Here is a 24319-nt window from a genome sequence, read left to right on the forward strand (position 1 = left end):
GCTCTGGGTTAGGCTCAACCTGGGGTTGATGGGTGCCGCAGCGTGGAGGCGCTGCTTGGGGGGCCTTCTCCGGCAACCGGGCGGTCAGGTGCTGTTCCTGGGCGCCGCAGCGAGAGGCGCTGAGCGCCGATGTTCGCAGCTCGCCCTGAGCTGGGGCAGCGGGAGGAGCCCTGCGCGGTCACCGCCTCCTCCGGCCACAGGCTCCTCCTCTCCCCCCGCCTTCTTCGTCTCGCCTGCCCGAGCGCCCAATCAGCAGCCCTCGGCCCCGCAGAGCCGGGTTGCTTGTCTGGGCGGCGGAGGCTGAGCGCGACCCAAGCGAGCCGCGGCGCCCGCCGACCAGGGACAGGCGGGACTCCCGGAACCCCGCTTTGCCCCGCGCGGCCGCCCCCCACTTCACTGTCGCGCGGACGCTTCGGCCCGAGCCGCCTGGGCCACGATTCTCCTCCTCTTCCTCCCGGAGGGGAAGGAACGGAGACGGCGGAGTAGCTGCTCCGGAGAGAGCAAGCTGAGGCCCTTGCCCCTGAGGCTCGGGACTGGAGGAGGAGGAGGCGGAGGCGGAGGGAAGTGCGCGTCATTCCCGGGAGGAGAGTGTTTCACCTCCTGGCAGAGGCTGCGGCTGCCAGTTGCGTAAAAGCGGCAGCGGCGGCAGGCCGGGGCTGGAGGGGCTCCCTGACCATGGAGGGAAGATCCAGACCCTGGGACGCCAGGAGCTCGGCTCTGTGTCTTTGGACTGCTGTGTAGGCACCTGAATTAGCCGACGCTAAGCGGGGGAGGGGAAGGTAAGAAGCAACGGGGTCACCAGCCCCCGCCCCCTCCTCTCTGCCTCCCTTACTGCCCGCTGGGGGCCACTGCCAGGACGCGGACCATGGTCCTCCGCTCCTTCCCGGCTCCCGGCAGTCAGGCATTGGGGCATTTCTATTGAAACGGCAAAATCCTCCCGCCTCCCACAGCACCCTCCCCCCCTCCCACCGCGCGCCGCCTTTCTCCTCTTTGGATTAGGAGTAACAAGACTCCTCCGAGTAAGTCCTGTCCATAGGAAAGGGTCTTTGGGAACCACATCTTGATTTCTTTCTCTCCCTCGCTCTTTTCATTGCTTTTACGGGGAACCAAACAATGGACCTTTGAAAGTCGGTGTGAACAGTCTTAAACTTTCTGGAGAGGGCTGGCTTGGGGGAATAAACCCCACAGGAAGCCGACTACAGTGAAAGGTTGGTGGAATGTGCATTGCAGAGTTTCGGCTTCAGTGAGCGCGCGCGTACGCATTTGGGGGTGATCTTTGTCTCTTTATTACCCTGGGTTGGTGCCCCCCCCCGTCTCCCACCCCAGTTTCTTTTAGTTAAGGTAAGGCGACTCTTTAAGGTCTCGTGCAGCTTTCTTTAAAGCTGGGGAAAGGCTTAGCACTGGCCCCCACTTCCAGCTTTCCTCTGCAAAGTTGGGAGGTCTTGGCAAAGGAAGGGGGTCCGGCTCTGTGAGGACCCCTAAGTGCTGCGGTTAATGCTGGTTGCTACACCCCTTGTAATAAAACCAAGGTTCTGACGTCCCTGGATGCTGTCTGCTGAGGGTTGATTTGTGTCCCCAGATTTCCCGTGGAGCGGAAGCCGCTCACTTAAATTCTCCGCATTAGGTTAGGAAAACAGACTTTGATATATGTCTCCTTTCATCAGCAGTAAGGGTTAAGGATAGAGTGCTTAATAATTTTAAGAACTTTCATTCCGCACAGGGGCCACTCACTGGCTTGTGTTCACTCCCCTTGTTTCAGTGTGACTGTGATGCGATGTTGCATAATTACGCGTGTTGAGAGTGTGCAGATACTATCTTCGTGAGCTCTTCCCAGTACAAAGTGAGAAGAATTTAGAGGAAGGGGGATGGAGGGAGGTTTCACCTGAGCTGAGTGAAGACTGAGTCCTCAAAGCAGCCAGGCTTACCTGTTGGAAATGTCTCTGTTTTAAAAACAAATACATTTAGGTTCTGATGAACCTATGGGCAGGACAGGAATAAAGACGCAGACATAGAGAATGCACTTGAGGACACCGGGAGGGGGAGGGGTAAGCTGGGACGAAGTAAGAGTAGAATTGACATATATACACTACGGAATGTAAAATAGCTAGCTAGTGGGAAGCCGTTGCTTCGCACTGGGAGATCAGCTCGGTGCTTTGTGACCACCTAGAGGGTAGGGGTGGGATAGGGAGGTTGGGAGGGAGACGCAAGAGGGAGGGGATATCGGGTTTTTGTATATGCATAGCTGATTCACTTTGTTATAAAGCAGAAACTAACACAGCATTGTAAAGCAATTATACTCCAATAAAGATGTTAAAAAAATAAAATAAAAACAAATACATTTAAAATATTTAGCCTTATGGTTCTTTGGTTGTCTAGAAAGGAACTATTAATGTTTGTTTGACCCTTGAAGGAAACTTGCTGTTTTCAGAATTGGTCTGGGCATCATACTTTGGTTGTGTCTTTGATTAGCTATGCAAAGGGTTCTTTTGAGTGTGCATTTCTGGGCAAAGCAGAAGGTAGTGCACTTCCTCTGCTTAGTAAACATTGGCTAGCACCTTTTGATGCTTTATCCTTTACATTAAAACCACTCCTCTCAATTTTCTGTGTACCTGCACTACAGGATATGTGTGTGTGTGTGTGTGTGTGTGTGTGTAACTGGAAGTCTTGTGGTTTTCAGTTCAGTCCACCTGACGCTGTCTTATCTGAATGTGTTTACAGGCCCAGAAAAGTAAGGTTAGAAGTGAACTCTGAGTCATCACCTGTTTCCCTTTAACAGTCTGTGAATGAGCAAGCAAGGGGAGGACTGGGCACTGTGTGTGTGTGTGTGTGTGTGTGTGTGTGTGTGGACAGGAAAATTGAATCAGTGAATTCTTACATGGTACTTGTTTAGATTTCCTTTGTCACAGCTAATTGAGTAAAAGTCTCTTTTTTTTTAAGGATTATTGGGTTTTTTATGTTTATTTATTAATTTTGGCTGCATTGGGTCTTGGTTGCTGCACGCGGGCTTTCTCTAGTTGCGGCGAGCGGGGTCTAGGCGAATGGGGGCTATTCTTCGTTATGGTGCGCGGGCTTCTCATTGCGGTGGCTTCTCTTGCTGCGGAGCATGGGCTCTAGGCGCTGAGGCTTCAGTAGTTGCAGACCGCAAGCTTAGTAGTTGTGGCTCGTGGGCTCTAGAGCGCAGGCTCAGTAGTTGTGGCGCACGGGCTTAGTTGCTGGGCGGCATGTGGGATCTTCCTGGACCAGGGCTCGAACCCTCAGCATTGGCAGGCAGATTCTTAACCACTGCGCCACTAGGGAAGTCCCATGAGTCTCTTTCCTTGATTTGGCCTATAACGCCTCAAATTTTCAAAAGTCAGGAAACTTTCACAACAGGAAACCAGAATGGGGCAACACCTCATTCATGTTCTAATAGAAATAATCAAGCCTGTTCTCAACCAGCTATCTTGGAAATGAAGAGGAAACAAAGCAGAGAGTAAGGTAGTCTTGTGGGCCATTTCTGAATTTGAAAAGTTACTACTTACTAGCTATGTGCCTCTGGGCAAGTTTCTGAAATTGAGAATGATGAACCACATGTCAGAAAGAGAAAATTTAAAGTACCATTGTCAAGTTAACAGTTTTACTCACACGGGTTGCTGTATGTAAATGTGTACCTTGTACAGTGCTGTAAAATATTTATGAGTATTGCATCATCCACCCACCCACCATCCCTTCAGCTAACAATTATTAATCACCTATTGTGTGTCAGGCTTTCTGGAAACAATCTGATTGCCCACTCTCTTTGTGGAGTGTTCTTTTTGGTAGGGAGAGGGAGTTGGATGAATTGGTTGAAATTCCAGAGGTCACAAGGAGCAAAGATAGGGACTTCCCTGGGGGTCCAGTGGTTAAGACTCCTCGCTGCCAGTGCTGGGGGCGCCTGTTCGATCCCTGGTCAGGGAACTAAGGTCCCACATGCCTCGAGGCCAAAAAAAAAAAACCCACAAAAAACAAGGAGCAAAGATAACCTGGTGGCTTCCATCTATAAAGAAAGATAAAACAATCTCTGCTGTTGAAGAAATGAGTCTATTCAGGTACAAAAGGAAATGAACAATTAGAAAGCCCAATAAGTGTTTGGAGAATTATGCATAGAATGCTTTAAGAACCCAGAGGAGGATCAGATTGGGAATGGGAGGGGGAAGCAATTTAGTGAAAAGTAAAATTTACTAAATCAGACGTAATAGTAGGGACTGAAAACTGGTGTTAGACGTACCATTTTGAAATGTAAAGATTGGAGGACTTGAAGTCAGAATTGAGTTTAAAACAAAGCTCTGACAATTGTTAACCATTTGCTTATTGGGCAGATCCCCACATTCTTCACATATTGTTTCTTCATCTGTAAAATAACTTTATGGAATTCTTTGAGGATTAACTTTGATTTAATTTGCTGTGTATATGATAAAGTACCATACAAGCTAATGCTGTTTGGTACTTTAAAAATATGTTCTTTTTAAAAGCTGTAAATAGATACAGTTTGTAACTTAGTCTAATTGGTCTCAGTCACAGATTTCTATTTTATTGGCCCTTTCCTGAGTGTGCTGAATCCCATCTTGAGTGCAAGTCTTCAGCTGTTGTCATATGGTGAGTCTCACTTGTTCAGGCATCTTCATCTCAGCCATAGGAAATCTTTTCATCGCGTTTGGGTTGTGAACGCTAATTAGAAGGATGGGCTGTCTAGTACAGTACATCAATTGAGAGGGGCTTGTCTGGGTCTGTACTGTAATGTCCGTACTCTCCTCCCTCCCTCCCAAGTCAGGCTAGTCCTTCTGTTTGTCTTGATCCTAACAAAATGAATATAGAAAAGGAAAAAGAAAGGACAAGAAAAACTATACATCTGCGTTTTTGAGACCATGAAAATCACCCTTAATAGTTTTCTCCATTTGTATAGAGGTGTAATTTTTCAACTACACTATTAAAGAAAGGCTGTGCTCTCAATAGCAACAGCTGCTGTCTAGGTGAAACTTGAATCTGTAAGCAGTACTTGCTTTAATATACTTGCCTTAATTCTCTGCTTGAAATGGACTTCAGCTCATCTGACATTTTAATAAATTGCCTTTGATAGAAATCCATACTCAGTATTTAAAACTGCCATGTTAAATGTGACTTTTTGGGGGAAGGGTGATATGACTGTAAATCAGTTCGCAGGACAGTTACACATGCTGAATCTTAGTATGCAGTTTGAATGGGCCTCAAAAATAATATTAAAATGAGGAAGTTGAGACCCAGAGAGGCTAACTAATTAGGTAAGGTCATGTAGTAAATTAATGGCTGAGCAGGGACAAGAACCCCTTTGTCCCTAATTTCCAGCCAGTATATTTTTTTCTCCAATATACTCTAATTTGTTACTCTTTGGTTTTGTTAGCAATTTAGTTATTTTAATGTTTTAATAGTGAAATAATTTGCATTCTGGCTTAGAAATCCACTGCGCCCAAGTTTAAGGCAGACACTGTACCTTCTGTTTTGTTTGGGAGAATCTGGATGTGATATGGTGCACAGAGTGGGGTGAAGCTACTTGTAATAAGTTTGTCAGATAAGGAACTAAGTGTAAAAGTAACGTTAACTTTACTTGCATTTTCTATAAATAGTCTACTAATTTAAAATATTGTCGAAGTGCACATTTTTTAAAAGAAGCAAGTTCTTCTAAGTAAGAAACATTACTCAGATTTGTGTTGTGAAACATATGATAAAAGCATATTAGAAATAGGTTTGCATGTTCTTTTGTTTTTCCTGTACTTGTTTTGGGAAGCCTTTAATGCTGGTTGTTAGAAACTATGCCCAGCAAATATTTTGTTACATTCCCAAGATGTACAAGGCACTGTGCAAGTTGCTGTGAATGATACAAAGATGTGTGAGGCATAGGGTCTTTATTAAAATGTCTCTTTACAAAAAGTGAAACAGACTCAAAGCTGTGTATGACTTAAAACTTAGAATTGCTATCTCCCAGCAAATCAGTCCTTTGATCTAGTAGGCAAATCTGCTCTGAAATTGTTATTATTAGACTAACCAGACTTGTAACAAGATATTTATTTTCATTACATGGTGACAAGTGATAAACCTTTTGCTTTATTTACTTTATCAGGGCCTCATCTTAGTTTGGACAATAAGTAAAACTTTGGCAACGTTCGATAAAATTTTATATTATGAAAAGTTTGCCTGGGAGAGCTTGTGGCGGTCTTAGCTTTAATGTATTTTAAAGATGACTTTTTTTTTTTTTTTGCGGTACGTGGGCCTCTCACTGTTGGGGCGTCTCCCGTTGCGGTGCACAGGCTCCGGACACACAGGCTCAGCGGCCGTGGCTCACAGGCCCATGGCATGTGGAATCCGCGGCATGTGGAATCTTCCTGGACCGGGGCACGAACCCGTGCCCCTGCATTGGCAGGCAGACTCTCAACCACTACGCCACCAGGGAAGCCCTAAAAATGACTTTAACATTGCATAGAAGTGCGACTGGAACATTGTTTTTGCCTGAAAAGGTTGCAGTTTAAGACAATCCATATTGAGGAACTGAGAAAAGAATTGTCCTCATTGACTTTGAGTTTGATGTTAGTATCTTAAAACATATGCATATTCACCACAAACTAGATGTGATGTCATGTCTGATTACTAAGTCTCTCCGAAGAGTGAAATTATTATTGACTTGGGGACTCTTGCCTAATTACTGGCTTGTGCTTGGAGACTGCAAGCCTTCTCTTATCATAATGGTCTCTGCTAATGGTGACTCACTTCCCTTAAGAATGAGTGAGGTTTTTTGTTTGTTTTTTTGTTTTTCAATATACAACGAGGTTGGAAAATTCATTATTAACACTTAAGAGATTGGAAAGATTAAGTTTAGCACAAGGACAAATGCCTGATTCCGGTTACAGAATAAATTAGAAAAATGAGTTATTTTTTTAAAAATTGTGGCTAAAAAACCCCCACATACATACCATTGTTTTTAATACCACCAGTGCCACCACTATAAAGTCAACGTTGTATGAGGATTTAAAAAGTATTATACTTCATTAATGCAAAAGATATGGCTTTAATTGTTCAATAGGTGCTTGGTGATAGCCATTCCCCAGCCATCCAATGCCATATACTCAGACAGATTGAAGTGCTAGTAATGTTGAGAAGCTAGCAATTTGGTAGCAAGTGGGCTGTGTATGAAGGTATAGGTGAAAAGGCCAAATGAGAGAGAAATCATCTTATCTGCATGATTAATGACATCTTTTGATGGATATTAGTTGCTGTTTGTCCAAGTGCCTGTCCTTACCATATGGCCCCCCTTCACAATATATGGTCAGTTCATGGATAACCTTCCCCGGCTGCCTGGTTACCATGTCGTCTGAACTTGGCTTTAGCCTTAAAGTATTTCTTCTTGCTCCCTGTTTGTGCTTTAGTCCTCATCACTTGAGCTCATTACTCAGCCCCTGTTTACCTGTCCTGCTACTGTTGGCAGTATTCTATCCCTGTTCAGCCATGCAAAGTCCAGCCTCTGCTCTGGTGCTGAGTAATTGCTCGTTCACTGGGGGTCCTGCCTTTTGACTCTCTGGTACCCCTGAATTTGACAAATGTCAAGGAGACCGTGGATGGGGTGTATATGGTCCCTATGGTAGGCCTAGGTTTCACAAGCCCTAGGAGGACAGGGGCTGTGATTTTTTTGTATTTTGGCCAGGAACTCAGGAACTCATCTGCAGGTGACACCTGCCAGCCAGCCTTCTGGAGCATACGAAAGACATCCTGAGTTTGTTGTTTTCTCCCTATATTGGTTATTGTTGGACAGTGTGTTGTCATTTTTTTTTTGTGGTACGCAGGCCTCTCACTGTTGTGGCCTCTCCCGTTGCGGAGCACAGGCTCCAGACGCTCAGGCTCAGTGGCCATGGCTCACGGGCCCAGCCGCTCCACGGCATGTGGGATCTTCCTGGACCAGGGCACGAACTCATGTCCCCTGCCTCGGCAGGCGGACTCTCAACTACTGTGCCACCGGGGAAGCCCAGTGTGTTGTCATTTTAGGGGCAGAGTTCAGTGGTAGATTTTAGTTCACACATGCAAAGGAAGATATTAGTAGTAGTCTGATGGTATACATTTGGGTAAGTAAGTTTGGGATTTAATAAAATCAGGCTATCACCCCTTTAGACACACCAGCCTAGTGTCTTTGCCTCAACATATATTGTAACTACTTGTTTACCTGTGTCATCGTCTGACACCCACCCCCTCAACGCTAGGCTATGCGCTACTTGAAGGTGGAGATCATGTATATTTTTTGCATCGCTGGGTCCCAATCATCTAGCAAAATCCTTGTCTCATAAGCAATCCCCAAACCTGAACGCATTCCCTGTTTGGTAAGGCTTTTCTCTTAAATATACTGTATGAAAAATAGACTATGTGTTGTAGGTTAAAAAATATATATACATTTGGATTCTGATCCTGCACCTGCCATTAATGGAAACTTTGCTTTGATGTTGGATTGAGTAGCCTGGATCACTTCAGTCTGGGCATCTCATTATTCATCTGGAATATTTCTTAGTTTGAAAGGCATGTCAAAACATACTTGGTATATGTTTCCTACTGTCATTGCATTTTGATGTCTGTATGTCACTGGATCATAAACTTTTGGTACACCTGTACTGATTTATCAAACACATCTCTGTTGTCTTTTCTTTTTTCCCCACCTTTCAACATTCTACCAACATGACTTTCTTGAATTTTTCTTCTGGAAAAGCATCTTAAAGCTTTGTCCCTGGCGCTCGGCAGAGAATGTAGCCCACAGGCAGCTCTGCCCTTTGCTATGACCTTAATTAAATCAGCCTCCCTCAGGTCAGACTTAGGCTTTGGTTCTTTCTTTCGAAGGCCAGCTGCAAGGCTGATGACATGCCTCCGTCTGCCATTGTGTGCCTCTGCACAGCCATCCGTCACTGTCAGCAGGTTGGGAGTCTCTCTGCTGTGTCCTCCCAGCCAGTGGGGAAAAAGGGCGAAGGGGGATGGTCTAAAGACCCTTGAGAGGGAGGGGAGAAAAAAGAACAGCTTTCAGTAGAAAGAATTAAGGAGAAAAAGGAATCTGAGGAATAATAGTCGGAAGAAAGGAAACAGAAGTGAAGAGCAGAGAACCGGTAGGTAAAATGACCCTCTCCTCTCTCCAATTTTCCAAGTTGAAGAACAATCATGCTCTAGTTTTGCTTATCCTTTAGTTCTTTACTTCTACCCAGAGGCCTATGTACTTTGCTGTTTTTTAAAAATTTTATTTTTGATTGGGCGAGGAATGTGAGATATTGTTCAGTTGTTACCCTTTCTACCCGCCTTGGTCTGTAGATCTGTATTTTTGCCCCTTTTGTTTCTCTTTTGTTTCCCGGGATAATGTTCTGCAGCCTTTTCGCTCTATCAGCCATCTTGGCTTTAGGGTCAAGCATTGCTTTTCATGGACGGATCTGAAAAAAGACAGGATTAATGAGTATATTTGGTGGCAGAAAAATCAGACATCTGCCTCCTGTACCTTGCATAAGTGAGAGGAGTAAAATAATGAATTAAACTATTTCTTAAAGGTCACTTACTTTAAAGTGGGAAAGTGTTCACTGGGTTTACTTTGGGCATTAGATATTATAAATAAAGACTCTGTTTTGATGGACCATATTTTAACAGGAGATTCCAATAGAATTTGCCAAGGATATATACACTTTAGTGAAGTTGTAGCTAATTTGCTAATCTGAAATCCTTAAATACAGACCCATGAGCATATATTGTTTCGTTGTTTTCCAGGAAAGCAAACTCTTAGTATTTATAGTTAATTTTTGTTTTCCAGGGATTTACTGTTTCCTGGCTATAGTTTTCTAGCAAAGAGAGTATAGATTAAATGAAAAGTGAATTTCTAAGCAGGGAAAAAAATGTCTTCTAACTTTAAATAATAATTATTCCAACTCAAATGCTTAGTGGGAAAAAATTTTCTTTCTAGTAAATTTAGTCTTTTTAGGACTATATGTTTGAAATATTCCTTGTGATTTCTCGGTATTGTGGTTTAATAGAGTTAGTGTGTATTGAGAGAGTTATTTCCTTTTGAGGGGGGAGATAATGTGAACAATATACGGTACCAAACTGGAAGTCAGGTGCATATTGGTGTTTATATATAATACTAGGTTAACTTTTGAGTATATCATTCATCATATGTGTCTAAATTGACCAAGTGGCGAAAAGAAGGTGGAAGATTAGCATTAAAGTGTCTCAGTACCTTATCCTTTTACTTTATAGGGAGCTGTTTATGGTTCAAGGTTGGTGCATTCCCCTTCTATTTCTGAACATTGGCCTCAGTGAGATCAGCTTAGTGAAATGAGCAGGAATCAATGCAGGTAAACGAACTCTGCAAAGTGTCTTATTTCTTGGGAATGTGCCAGACAGTTGCAGGGGCTAGTGACTCATTCTGATTTGGAGAGTTGAAGGACAAAGACAGAAGGGCTATGACAAGCGCTGGGTAATAATGGAGAATGTGTGAATGTGACAGTGTGAAGGCACTGTCCTGTTTAGAAGTCTCAGAGTATTCATTTCTTTGCGAGTCTGCTTACACAAAACCAAGCAGATCTCTGAATGAAAGTGAACTTATTTTTTTCCCCACCATCTGTCTATTTTCTCTCAAATAGCTATAGGAATAGACCTAGCATTTATGCTGAATTCCTTTGCAGTCATTGTTGTAGAAAAATGTGTTTTATCTTGTTTGGTCTGGGAATAGAATATGTAATAAAGTATATTCTGCTAAACTATGTATAAGAGAATTCCCCCTCTCCGAAACTCTCTTTGTTTTATCCTTTGCATTTGAAAATCTTTATATGAGAATATTGATCACACTTAAATATTTGACAGTTTGTGAAATTGAAGATCCTAAAAGTCAACTTTAAGTTTGTTTCTTACTGCATAGTTTTGTATGATTGAGTTGTTGAGCTCATTGTTTATCAACTACAGACATAATCTGAATCTAAAACAAAACTAGATGAAACATCCTACCTCCTACTCCCCCCCACACACAAAAAAAACCCAAACCTGAAAATCACCTTGATGTTATTCTCTCTTGTCCTTCTCTTAAAAATAGGAGATTGGAAGTTAGAACCATTAATTGAAAGTTCAAGGCCATTAGGAGCTGGTTAAGAATTTTGTTAGGTCGTGATTACTAGTAATTATAAACAAAATTATCATTTGTTTTCATGATAATTCGCGAACACCTCTCTTTCCTGGCATAATTTACTTTTATTTTTGCTGTGACTGAGCATACCAGTCAGTGTGTTACAAAGACCTACTAAAGTCTTAATAAAAGGAAAAGTTTCCTTAGCCAGGTTTTGGCCAGTTGTACTGAAACACTCAGAAAGTAGACTAATTTGTAGAACTGACCTTTAGGTTGGATACTGTTTCAAGAATTATGTCCTTGATCAAAGAAAGATAAACTGGAGATCATGCCAGTTTCTTGAGTGTTCCTACAAGCCTGAATTTTCCATTCAGAAATAAGTTTTTATACCAAGTGTAGGCAGGATTTAAAAGGGCTTAAATAAGTCAAAAGTATTGCATTTTCATTAGGTGTTCAGTATGATGGGGCCAATATGCATGGCATAGCAATGGGCTGTGGGACACCCCTACATTGGGTTGGAGGGGCTGGATGATTTTGCGCTATAGGGCAAGTGTCCTCAACCACTGTGTAAGTGATAAGCACTTGTGGTAGGCAATTGACCTTCTGTATTTGTAGCTCAGCAGTAGAAAGAAAATGAAAACTCAACCCTTTTAAAGGGTTCTTAGGAGTTTTGAATTAATTGCCACTATCTCTGTATTGAGAAGACTTTACCTTTGATCATAGCATTTATTTGCTGTCAGCATAACAATATAAAGTGGAATGGAACATCTCCTTTTTCCAAAGTACCTACTGCATTTCATAGTGTGTGGTTAAAACTTACAAATATTGTGAAAAGTTGAGCTTGTCTAGATGGTTTGCTGTTCTGTATCTTTAGAATTTCTATTTGCAGTTGTTATTAATAACTTTTAGTCACCCACTAGATTGCATATTAGCATTTTGTAAAAATTAATGCGTTGACTTTTTTGCTTGAAGTAGTAAATGTTCTCCATTTTTCCCAAATTAGGGTAACTAATATAGAAATTAAACAAATTTCCCAGAGCCTCAAGGATGTTGAAAAAGGAGTAAATGGGAAATTCCAGTCTCTGTGTGTGTGTGTGGTGTGTGTGTGTGTGTGTGTGTGTGTGTGTGTGTGTGTGACAGAGAGCGAGAGAGAGAGCGAGAGAGCGAGAGAGAGAGCGAGAGAGAGAGGGAGAGAGAGAGAGAGAGAGAGAGAGGGAGAGGGAGAGAGAGAGAGAGAGAGAGAGAGGGAGAGGGAGAGAGAGAGAACTCGCGCGCGCGCGCGCGCGAGAGGAAAACAGTAAGTTCTAAGTTCAGTAAGCACTTACTGAGTTCCTACTGGGTGTAAGTTCCTGTGAGAATACCAAGAAGAGTAAGGTGTTGTCCCTGCTCTCAAGAGGCTTTTGGTCAACTGCAGGAGATGGACACGTACTTACATTAACCGAAACATAAGGCAGACAGCAAGGTGATTCAATAAGAGTTTTAAACAGAGTACAGGGAAGAACAGGCAGGGAACTTATTGTGGAATCCTGAGAAGCCTTCATGGATGAAATAGCACAGTATTTGAAAACTTTATAGGAGACTATCTCAGTTTTCTTAAAATCATGCCCCTTTTTAGTAGGTCAAAAAAACCCAACTATGATCTCCTTTAATGTTGTTGAAATTTCAAAATAAATTACTTTCTGTGATTATTGTAATTTATAATCAAATTAATTAATTGAATACTCTTACCAACTGTAAGCCCCTCCCACAGTTACTGTTTGAGTTTATACACTCTTTTTATCCAAGAGAAGAATTTTATTTAAAATAACCACAACATTTTAAAGTATTTTTTTGTGTGAGGGCAACTGAGAATTTGACAAAAGTACTAGGTTTTGAACGCTACCCCTTTTTTCAGTATTTGCATATCTTTAAGTTGATATGATTTTTTCATACTTTTAGTCATTTCTTTCATATCTACTTTAAATTTTGCCTAAATTACTGGTGAAAATTTTTAATTGCGTGATTTTATTTTCAAATTAATTATTACCAAGCCTTTTGGGCTACTAGGTTTTTAATCATCCAGGAAATAAATACTCACAAGATAATTCTTCTAAGGAACATCTAAATACCAAAAATTATGCTCCAAAAGCTTTGTAGAGTGTATTTCCAAATTTGATATGAATGACTTGGGTTATTCCTCATTTTGGATTGTTTGTGTTTAGGGGTTTAGCACAGTCCAAAATAACTCTTAAAATATATCTTAAAATACTGGTGTGTTCCTTCTGTATACTATGTGATTTCCACTAGAAATACAGCCCTTTAAAAAATGACAGGTGATATAAACAAATTAACAGTATATTAAGTAAAAACTTCCATCTGTAGTAAAAATTTTAAAATGACACCTAATGCTAGCCTTGAATAAAGCTTGAAAGCCAGGGGAAACTCTTCATCCTCTTTCCTCTATTAGGTTTCTCTGTTGTTCTTGGGAACATAAACTAATGTTCAAACTAATGCTACCAGTAGTAACAACCTTATGGACTGAACAGCCTGGGAACCTATCACAGTATTTCATGATATTTCCTTGGTCAATTTCACTCTTCCTTCAAGCAAGTGATTTAAAATTGAATTTAGGACTCTACGTATAATATTGTTTAACTTTTTATACTATTTCATTGACACAAATACTGTTAAAATAAATACTTGGAATAATTAAAAATAAATAAATAATAAAATTGAATTTAGGAATTGCATTTCTTGGGGATGCTGTATATCTTTTATCTTTATCCCCCATAGTCCCTACCACAATTCTCTAATGACAGTAAGAGCTCGCAAGTGCTTATTGAATGAGTGAAATGACAATTTTTCCCCATGAATAATTGAAATCTAGCTAGCAATCAATATATTTTAAAGTAATTGATTTATAATACTACTAAAGCAAGCTCTTAAATGTAAAGTGAAATCCTAAAGCAATGTATTTGTGTCTTATTTAAAAATTGTAATAAATTGTGAGGAAAATCTGCATATTATTATTTTCTTGTAAATTTATTCTAACATAGTTTCAATAATGTGTTACTTAGGAAAATAGTGATTGTATTTGTTGCTTATGTATTTACATGTTTTTCAGTAAAATAGAGCTAATGGACTCATAATATGTAGAAAAAAATATATACAATTTTGCAGAAGGGTCCTGGGGAAAACATACCATGATTACCATTGATTTATTGGTCATGTTAGTTTGTGGCAGACACCATCTGAATTTTCATGTTAGGATACCATTTTGTGAATGTGAAGACAAATATTTTTCCCAGTGGGATGGTGACTTCATTTAGGCTCTCACTGCCTTTTTTTCTGTTGCTTTGGGTACATCTGGAGACATTATCTCCCACAAAAGGGGCCCCCCGGCTGTTAAGTAATAACAACCTTTCTCACCCTGAAACAATAAAGTATCAAGTGATTTCAGCTTCAAACAAAAGATTTCTACTCCCTTTCAGAGGAGATTATAGTCTGATTCCCCTCTCACCCTGGTGAGCCTGGCACTCAAGAGTATCTAGTTTAGTCCTTTCTTCGTTAATAGATGATCATAAAGGGGTCTTTGTCATACTCTCTCATTTGTTCCAGCAGGATGTATCTATTATTTTGGTCGGCTGCTTGACACATACAGCAGTTTCTTCAACAGCACCTTCGATCATGTTGTTCTCCCTTTGTCATAGAGCTTAAGCTTCATCTAAATAATTACTTTTGTTCAGAAATCAAACCCCACAAAGCAAGTGTTTTTGACAGACACACTCTGAGAAAGTTCTTTGCCCCATGTAAAATCAGCATCAATTCCTGATTAGATTCCCTTTCTGTCCCCATTAATTTCCAGGTCGTTTGGGTCCTGGGAACACTTATTTGTGGCTTCCTTAATGGCCACATTTTGTGTTTAATGGATTTGCTGTAATTTAGAGTAGTTTGGAAGTACCCTTTTTTGTTGTTTTGGCAGAAGGTGAGTGGGATTAATTATAAGAGTATTGAATGAAGTCAGGTGACTCTGAGATGCTGCAGTTGTTAAGGAAGGGAAGTAATGAACATCATGTTTCTTATTTATTCACAGTTGCTGCAATAAGAACATTAAATGACAGCGCTTCTTTCCCTCCCTCCCTCCCTCCCTCCTTCCATTCTCTCTCTTTTTCTCCCTCCCTACCTTTCTTTCTTTAACTTGGCAAAGTTACAGAGTAAGGTTTCATTCAAAACTTATTCTTTTATTCGAAAACTGGTAAATGCTTACTATAAAGAATATAGAAAGTAAAAAGGACTGCCGTTTTGTGTGTATGTCAGCTTCTCTTAGATAAGAAAGAATCATGTAGAGTCTGGTAAACTTCTGCATGAAGAAGTTCTGAGAATATTAAGGTGCCCTTTCAGACTCAACACAGTTCTTGTTATACCCTTGCAGAATTGATTCTTTGAAATTATTGCCTCTCAATTGTTTTGGAAGACACATGAGTGTTAACTGTTAAGAGCCTGAATTCTAGATTCAAAATTCTTGGGTTCAAGTCCTGGTTCTCTGTAAACTAGTGAATCAACTTTTCTAGTCCTCAGTTTTCTCATATGTAAAATGGGGATAATGGCACCTACTCATAGATGTGTCGTGTTAGATGAATACGACAAATTAAACGTATTAGATGAGTTAACACACATAAGGTGTTTAGAACAGGGCCTGGCAGTAAAGTGCTCTATGAATGTTAGCTATTTTTTGAAATCATCTTAACCATAATCTTTGAATGCTACTATTTTTTAAACAAAATTTGAGGATTTAAAGGAATAATATAGAGTTTCTCATTAAATGAATTCACAGTCTGTTAAGTGATAACATGGTTAAAAATAGTTCAGTTGCTTTACAAGGAGATAAATTTTGTGGAAAAGTTAGACACCTAAACATGCATGCTTGCCTCCTGGAACTTGTTAGGGCCACCGTATGGTTCTCATATGACACATGGACTCTAACTTCAATTTGAAGAGATTTTTACAGTAATGATACTCAAGGTGTGACCACCTGCTTCAGTGTCACCAAGGTACATTTTAAAAATGTGAACTCCAGGGCACTCTTTCCACCAATTGAGCCAGAATCACTGGGGTGGAAAGCCTGGGAATCTACATTTTTAACAAGATTCCCTGGTGATTCTTATGCACAATTGAGAACAGTTGCCACAGAACAGTGGCTCTCAAACTAGATGCTCATTACTGTCACTTGGGGGGCATTTAAAAGATACAGATGCTGGGCTCCTGACTTAATTTTGGGAGTGTGGCACTGGGCATTAACGTTAGTGGCTTATTATAATGTGCAGTGTGGAAGAGCCATGGCATTAGAAGACAATTAGTGGAGGTGATTGTTGACATAGTTTATTATACCAGGATGTAAGCTGACTTGATATTTTCAAAAAGTCATTACAGTGGTTACCAGGGACTGGGGCGAAGTGGGGAATGTTATTGCTTAATGGCTATAGAGTTTCTGTTTGGGATGATGCAAATGTTGTGGAAATGGATGGTTGTAATGGTTGTACAACATTGTGAATGTGCTTAATGCCACTGATTTTACGTTTAAAAATGGTTAAAATGGTAAGCTTCATGTTATGTATATTTTACCACAATACTAAAAAAAAGCCATTACAATTCTCACATTTCTGAGCCTTAATTTTCTTTTCTTTTCACAGTGACAGTATATCATGCATGCCACTAACTCCAGGGGCCACTCCCCTGCTTTCCTGCAACCTCAGAATGGAAACAGCCATCGCTCATCTGGCTATGTTCCAGGGAAGGTTGTCCCACTGCGTCCCCCTCCTCCTCCAAAGAGCCAAGCTTCAGCCAAATTTACCTCTACCAGACCGGAAGCCCGGGCCACCTTTGCTTTCTCATCTGAGGAACAACAAGCCCAGAGAGAAAGCCGAAAGCAGAAGAGGCACAAAAATACTTTCATTTGCTTTGCTATTACTAGTTTTTCATTTTTTGTTGCACTTGCAGTCATTTTAGGAATATCCTCAAAATATGCTCCAGATGGTAAGTGCGTATGTGTGCATGTGTGCATACAGAACCCATTCTAGGAGAAGAAAGAAGGGAAGGAAAGAGTAGAATAAATTCTGAAAAGTCTTTTGTTACTTTAACTTGGCTCTAGCTTACTAGTATATGATTAGATAATATGAGGTGTATCTTCTTATGAATGAGAGCAATTGTTAAAGGAATCCACTGGAAATGACAAAATTAAAGGACTGCTCTTCCTTTCCATTTTCCCACTTTGTCCCAGGGCTCAAGACTTTCTTAGAGCATTTCTTTTCAAAATAGTAATTTTAAGAGTCTTTTTTGAAATCCTGTGGTAGCACAATTTCATCTTTTGTGGTAGGTATGATTTTCAGACTGACACAAGTTTTTAGTAATAAAAATTACTAAATGCAGTGATAAAGTATATTTAATTGAAAAATAAGTGAAAGTGATACGTTTTGTGTTCTGCCATTTGAAACCAGTTGAGGAGACAGCTCCAAAAGAGAAGCTTCCAATATTTTTGAGGAACAAGGCATATCCTTAAAGAAGAAGATCCATTAGTAGGTATAAGTTCTGATACACTTGTCTTCATAGTTAAACATCATTTAGGGAGCTTTTAATTTCTTAAATGGCCTTTGCTTTTCAAGTTGGTAATATAGCAGTACTTTGAATGATTTTGAAAAGTTTATTGTCAGTCAGCCTCAATATAGTACCAATGAAGAATGACCTCATAATATACCCTATCCGTCTCTCCGAAAATCAAAGGGCTCAGCACTGTGGAAAAAGCAGACCAGGCCACTGGATTGGTACCATACTGGTCTGCATTTTCTTTTTATAGTCTGCAACAGATTTTTGTTGAATTAGTGCCTCCTTAAATGGGTATAATGTTTGAGAAGCATTTTACCAGTTATAAGACTTAGAAATATTAGTTTATTTAGTTTTCATGGGTGATTTAGGGGTCTTATAGACTTTAAGGTTTTGGGAGGAGGTAATGTCAATACTTCTAAGAAAATAGACCTAAAGTAAGAGAGATGTTCATTCAACATCTTTGTTGGCCAAGCCAGTAGACCACATAAAGAACTTGCAACATTGCTTTCCATTGCACGTAGCATTGACTTTCTTTCCCCTTTTCTCCAGAGAAATAACCAAATTCACTGCTGTTGATTCATTCTTTCCAAGTAATCTTCAGTAAAGGGATGCTAGATTTTGGAAAATCAGAGCTGAAATCTGTGGCTTTAATTGATGTTTTCATATTCTAGCTAAGACATTGAATTGCTGATGTGGTTCCTTGAATCAACATCGTTTAGTTTCACATTTTGGCAGTGTAAGGGCAGAATATCAGTGGAAAGATGTGGTATGCTGAAATATTTCAGGATCAGCCTCACTGTGGTTATTGCTGTTATGTAACTTTGATAATGCATCCACTGCTCAACAAATGGGTAGCTGAGAAGGTGGAACTAGCTAAGCTAGTTTTTTGATGCTTTCTGCAGACTATATATTTTCTCATTAAGTGTAGTTTACTGGAAAAAAACAGACTGGAATTTTTGGTGATAAAAAATTTCTAATGAAGCATGCTTTCCTGGGGAATAATTATAAACAATTAAGAGGAATTATATAACTATTATAGTAGGCTCTAGATCTTTTGAGACTTAGATTCCTTCTGGATTTCCTTCTGTAGCTGGGTACAGTGCTTGTTACCTGGGGCCTACATTTGCTTATGATATCATGGAGCATTCCAGCTAAATGTTTTATGGGTAGAGAGGGAGGTAGAAGAAAAGCTCAAGAAATCCTCAGTATTAAGTCAGAACGAATTCAAGACGTTTTTTGTTTCTTCGATGGGAATAAAAGTTTAAGGATTATTCTTAGTATAATAGTGATGATCATTGATTTATCAGAATTAAATATCAATGATTATGAAACTCCTAGGAGAAAAACTAATTCCATGAAATAATTGCCAAGGTCTTAACTAGTGGGACTAATTTTAACTGTAGTGGTTATTATCTCCTCAAAGAGAAAGCATGAGCCAACATGAATGCTTAGAAATAGATGCTTGCATTAGTGGTGTGCAAGTTCAAAATGAGGAATCACAATTTTCTTCCTATAAAAAATTATATCTTTGTGATGTACCCAGTGTCTCTACTTTTTCTCATATTATCCCCCAACATATACCTTCCGCCTTCATATGATTTGCAAGCATATCCTGTCCATTCTTATCTTGGCTTAGTTTAAATGTAGGCTGTATCTTGCTATTCTAAATGAGCAACCAAATGGACTTGGATAGTAAGGGGTATTTGCATCACTAGTATTCTTATCTCCCCTTCATGCTCCTCTTATTTAAATACTGTCTACCCTTTGAGGATCTATGTCTAGTGTCATCTGCTCCATTGAAGCTGCCTTGGTTACTCTAGCCCCACCCCTCCTTTCTCTGAGCTCTTTTTCATCTAAAGTAACTACCACATTGTTCAGTATTATTTCATACATGGCGGCTTTTTCTCCCAAGCTAGGTTATATGCTCTGAGGGCTGTGAGCTCATTCTAAATTTTATAAATTATATACTTTATAAATTTTACACTATCTAGTCCAGAGTGGACAAATTGATCCTCAATAACTACCTGGTCATTAGTTGGTCAAAATTGGTGTGATTTTTTTCCCTCTCTTTTCTTCCAAATTATATCAGAAACTAAATGTCTCATGCATTAAACAGCTGTGGCAATGCAAAATACTTTTATGTTTTCATCATCATCTATTCAAGAGGCAAATTCTTTTTTTGTAAACACTCCATTTATTTTTTATTTTATTTTTTAAGATTAATTTATTTATTTTTGGCTGCGTTGGGTCTTTGTTGCTGCATGTGGGCTTTCTCTAGCTGCGGCGAGTGGGGGCTACTCTTCGTTGGGGTGAGCAGGCTTCTCGTTGCGGTGGTTTCTCGTTGTGGAGCACGGTCTCTAGGCGCGCGGGCTTCAGTAGTTGCAGCACACGAGCTTCAGTAGTTGTGGTGCATGGGCTCAGTAGTTGTGGCTCACAGGCTCTAGAGTGCAGGCTCAGTAGTTGTGGCACACGGGTTTAGTTGCTCCGCGGCATGTGGGATCTTCCTGGACCAGGGCTCAAACCCGTGTCCCCTACATTGGCAGGTGGATTCTTAACCACTGTGCCACCAGGGAAGTCCTTTTTTTTTTTTTTAAACATATCTTACACGTTACTAACATATTATGTACACTATACACATCTGTTTTTTTTTTTTTTTTTTTTTGCTGTGCGCGGTCCTCTCACCGCTGTGGTGGCCTCTCCCGTTGTGGAGCACAGGCTCCGGACGCACAAGCTCAACGGCCATGGCTCACGGGCCCAGCTACTCCGCAGCATGTGGGATCTTCGCGGACTGGGGCATAGAACCCGTGTCCCCTGCATCGGCAGGCGGACTCAACCACTGCGCCACCAGGGAAGCCCCACATCTGTTTTTTTAAAAAAATATTTATTTATTTATTTCGGCTGTGCCAGGTCTTAGTTGCGTGCGGACTTCTTAAGTTGTGGCATGCATGTGGGATCTAGTTTCCCTACTAGGGATCGAACCCCGTCCTCCTGCATTGGGAGCACGAAGTGTTACCCACTATACCACCAGGGAAGTCCCTCAAGAGGAAAATTATAATTCTAGTAAAGAAACGCTACAAGGAAAGTAAACCTCATTTCTTAAAGGGGAACTTCCATATCACTCAACTTGCTGAGTAATCTAGGGTTTGGCTTCTCTAATCTGCCGTTTCCTCATCTCTGAAAATGAGAAGTCATGTCTTTGGCCATTTGCCTCTTGAAGCTTTGTTGGGAAAGTGTATATGTCTGAAGATAGTGATGTTTATCAGCGGCTGCCTTTGGAATGAAAGAATTGCTATTATCACCTACTTTATGATTCACTGTGCATAGGAAGGAACCTGGGAAGACCTAATATACATATTAGTTAGCAATTTCTATTTTTTATTTATCAGTGTGTTGTGAACATAGTTTCTTTTCTAAAATGGCTTTCTACAGTGGGTCCAAGAACAATCAAGAGTTTTGCCTCTTACTGTTGATTTATTTCCAGAGTAGATAGTTCAGGCGAACTCTGTTTTCACCTTGTGGACTCTGACCCAAACTAGTGTATAGCGACTTGGTTTTGTGGTGAAACCTTTTTTTTTTTTTTTTTTTTTTCCTGCGGTACGCGGGCCTCTCACTGTTGCAGCCTCTCCCGCCACAGAGCACAGCCTCCGGACACGCAGGCCCAGCGGCCATGGCTCACGGGCCCAGCCGCTCCGCGGCATGTGGGATCTTCCCGGACCGGGACACGAGCCCGTGTCCCCTGCATCGGCAGGCGGACTCTCGACCACTGTGCCACCAGGGAAGCCCTGTGGTGAAACCTTTTTTATGCGTTGAGGAAGTAAAGGATTTGACACATCTCTGCTTGATGGGATGGATGGAACTTCCTTCCTTATGGAAGGAAATTAAAATATGTCAGCCCATTACTTGCAGGTTGCAATAAATGATGGTAGTACTTGGATTTGGCTAAAGGTATTTTTGCATATTGTTGGTTAATGGGATATCGACGTTGCATTGTTTTATAGAGAATTGCCCAGATCAAAACCCTCGTCTCAGGAACTGGGATCCAGGACAAGATTCTGCAAAACAAGTTGTTATCAAGGAGGGAGATATGTTCCGCCTGACCTCAGATGCCACGGTGAACTCTATAGTCATTAAGGATGGAGGTAAGTAGCAGTCCTTGTCTATGGGAACAGCAAGGTTGCTCTTTACTGCAGGGCAACGTTTGATGTTCTTTATGTAGAAAACTATTCTTAGCTTTTAGGATGTGGTGTCACTCTAACCATGGAGACAGGAAAAGTTCCTAAGGTAGAACAGTAGAATTCAAGAGCTGGAAGGGCTGTAGAAATCACTCAAGTCAAGACCCTTGATTTATAGAAAAGGAAATAGTTCCAGAAGGTCATCTCTCATAGCTAAATCTTCGTTACAACTATGAACAGTGATGAGAGAGTTAATGTGGGTTAACATATGTGAAAATGAGATTCAGATTTGTAGAGTCTTACATATTTTTCTAGAAATGATGTACCTTTAAAGTGAATGGATTGAAATTCATACACATGGGCATCTTTAGGGTGTTGAGATATGAACTCTCCATTTCTTCCTTTAATATGTTTTGAAAACAGGTTCAATTTTCTAAGCAGACTTCTAGTAAATTCTTTTTCCCAACTTAACTGCGGAAGTGCTTTTTTCCCCTCTTAAGATGAAATTTATTTCTCTGTACCTCAGAAAGATGTTTTAGAAGTTGGCTTACTTAGTGTGTTATTCCCTGCAGGACTGCTTGTATTTGGGGACGATAAAGATGGATCCAGAAATATTACTTTGCGGACTCGTTACATCCTGATCAAGGATGGTGGGGCGCTTCATATTGGAGCAGAAAATTGCCGCTATAAATCCAAAGCGACAATTGCCTTGTATGGCAAGTCAGATGAAGGTGAAAGTATGCCAACATTTGGCAAAAAATTTATTGGTGTGGAAGCCGGCGGGACACTGGAATTACATGGGGCACAGAAGGCATCGTGGACGCTGTTGGTGAGAACTCTGAATTCCTCAGGCTTGACCTTTGGCTCCCATGCCTTTGAAAAGGACTTTTCCAGGGGCCTCAATGTGAGGGTCATTGACCAAGACACAGCCAAAATTTTGGAAATCGAGAGGTTTGATACCCACGAATACCACAATGAAAGTAGGCGACTTCAGAAATTCCTGAGAGACCAGGATCCAGGACGGATTGTTGCCATAGCTGTTGGAGATTCAGCAGTCAAAAGCCTCTTACAAGGAACCATACAAATGATCCAGGACCGGCTGGGAAGTAAGCTGATCCAAGGACTGGGCTACAGGTGGGCACACATATCTCTCTACTTTCCTTCCTGCTATGTATTAGCGTCTGTCTGTGTGAGAGGAGAGCGGGAGAAAGAAACAAAATACTTCACAGTCTGACTTCAGGGGCCAGAATGGCCACTACCATTTGGAAGTCTCGTTGCCTCTTGCTTTGAACTGGAGGACAGAAGACGGTTTACAAAGTTCTTTTCTTGGCTTTGGTTTATGAAGCACTTTGTGAACCTTAGCGTTGGGCTTGTGAAAAATTAAGAACAGAAACGTACTGAAAGCAATCAGGCAGTTTAAGGAGATTGATTTCCTTCTTTTATTATCTTCTGAAGATCATATGAAACTCAGGCTAATTGGAGGTACCTTATGAGTTGAAAGGTTAGGGCCCAATTCCGTGCTAAGGTGGAAAAGTTGTCTGAAAAGATAGAGATGGGGTGGAACATGCACAATTTTCTTTTTCTTTTTTTTTTTTTTAATCCTTTAATTTGAGTCTGCTTGTTTGATGGGCACAGGCCTCTGGGGCCCTGGCACATGTGAGGAAGCACAAGTTGGAGGGCTACGAGGTTCATCCAGATAGTAGGATTCATCCCTACAGTTTATTCTTGTGTTCTTGTGCCATAGTCTAGTTAATCATGATTTCCTACTGCAGTTCTGGGTTCTGGGGAAGCAGCTGGCTCAACATTTAATTTAAAAAAAAAACAAGTTTTAATTCTGCTTACTGTTCACAATAAAGTCAGGGAATATCTGCAGTGAAAAGTAAGAAGACTTCAAAACTCCCATGTTGAAATGATCTAGTTATTATTATTTTCCTTTGATGGTTGGTTGGTCTAGTTATTATTTTTTCTTTGGTCAGTGTTGGAATGGAATATTATCTATAGAAATTGTAGAGAAAGTTAAGAAGACAAAAATTAGTGAAGAAAAAGCATCTGTAATGTTCTTAAAATGCTTTTTACTCACCCAGGGAATACTTAGGGGATTCTAAGCACCGGGTGCCCATAGATGCTTAGATGAAAGGACACTGTCTCAGAGTCCTCTTTTAATCTGGTGGATAAACAGAGACCTAAGTAGAAGGGGATCATACAGTGAGAAACTTAGTGCAGCTACAGGGTATGATGGGAGTGCAAATAGAAGGAGCCTTGGAGGCTCCCCAAAGGTGAGAAGCCCGAGGGAAGTTTAGGAGTATACTGTGTAGGCTGTAGAGAAGGAGGGCTTAGAGGTAGTTTCTTTTGGGGTGGTGGTGGTGGTGGTGGTTTAATTAAATATTATACATATACAGAAAAGTGCTAAAAACAAGAATATAGAGTTTAATGACTTATCACCATGTGATATCGG

General features: G+C 40.8%; 1 protein-coding gene across 1 annotated transcript in view; it reads left to right on the forward strand.

Annotated features, from left to right (window-relative positions):
* The first annotated feature begins 329 nt into the window (after window positions 1-329).
* The window catches only part of CEMIP2 (cell migration inducing hyaluronidase 2), a 78224-nt gene continuing 54234 nt past the window's right edge, over window positions 330-24319 (forward strand). Inside the window, exons 1-4 of the mRNA XM_082656537.1 lie at window positions 330-779; window positions 16783-17125; window positions 21691-21831; window positions 22437-22998. Coding sequence (XP_082512663.1) covers window positions 16795-17125; window positions 21691-21831; window positions 22437-22998 — 1034 coding nt within the window. The 5' untranslated portion in view covers window positions 330-779; window positions 16783-16794. The remainder of the gene's footprint in view (window positions 780-16782; window positions 17126-21690; window positions 21832-22436; window positions 22999-24319) is intronic.

The sequence above is a fragment of the Grampus griseus genome, assembly GCF_964374135.1.
Source record: "Grampus griseus genome assembly, chromosome: 6".
Classification (NCBI taxonomy): Eukaryota; Metazoa; Chordata; class Mammalia; order Artiodactyla; family Delphinidae; genus Grampus; species Grampus griseus.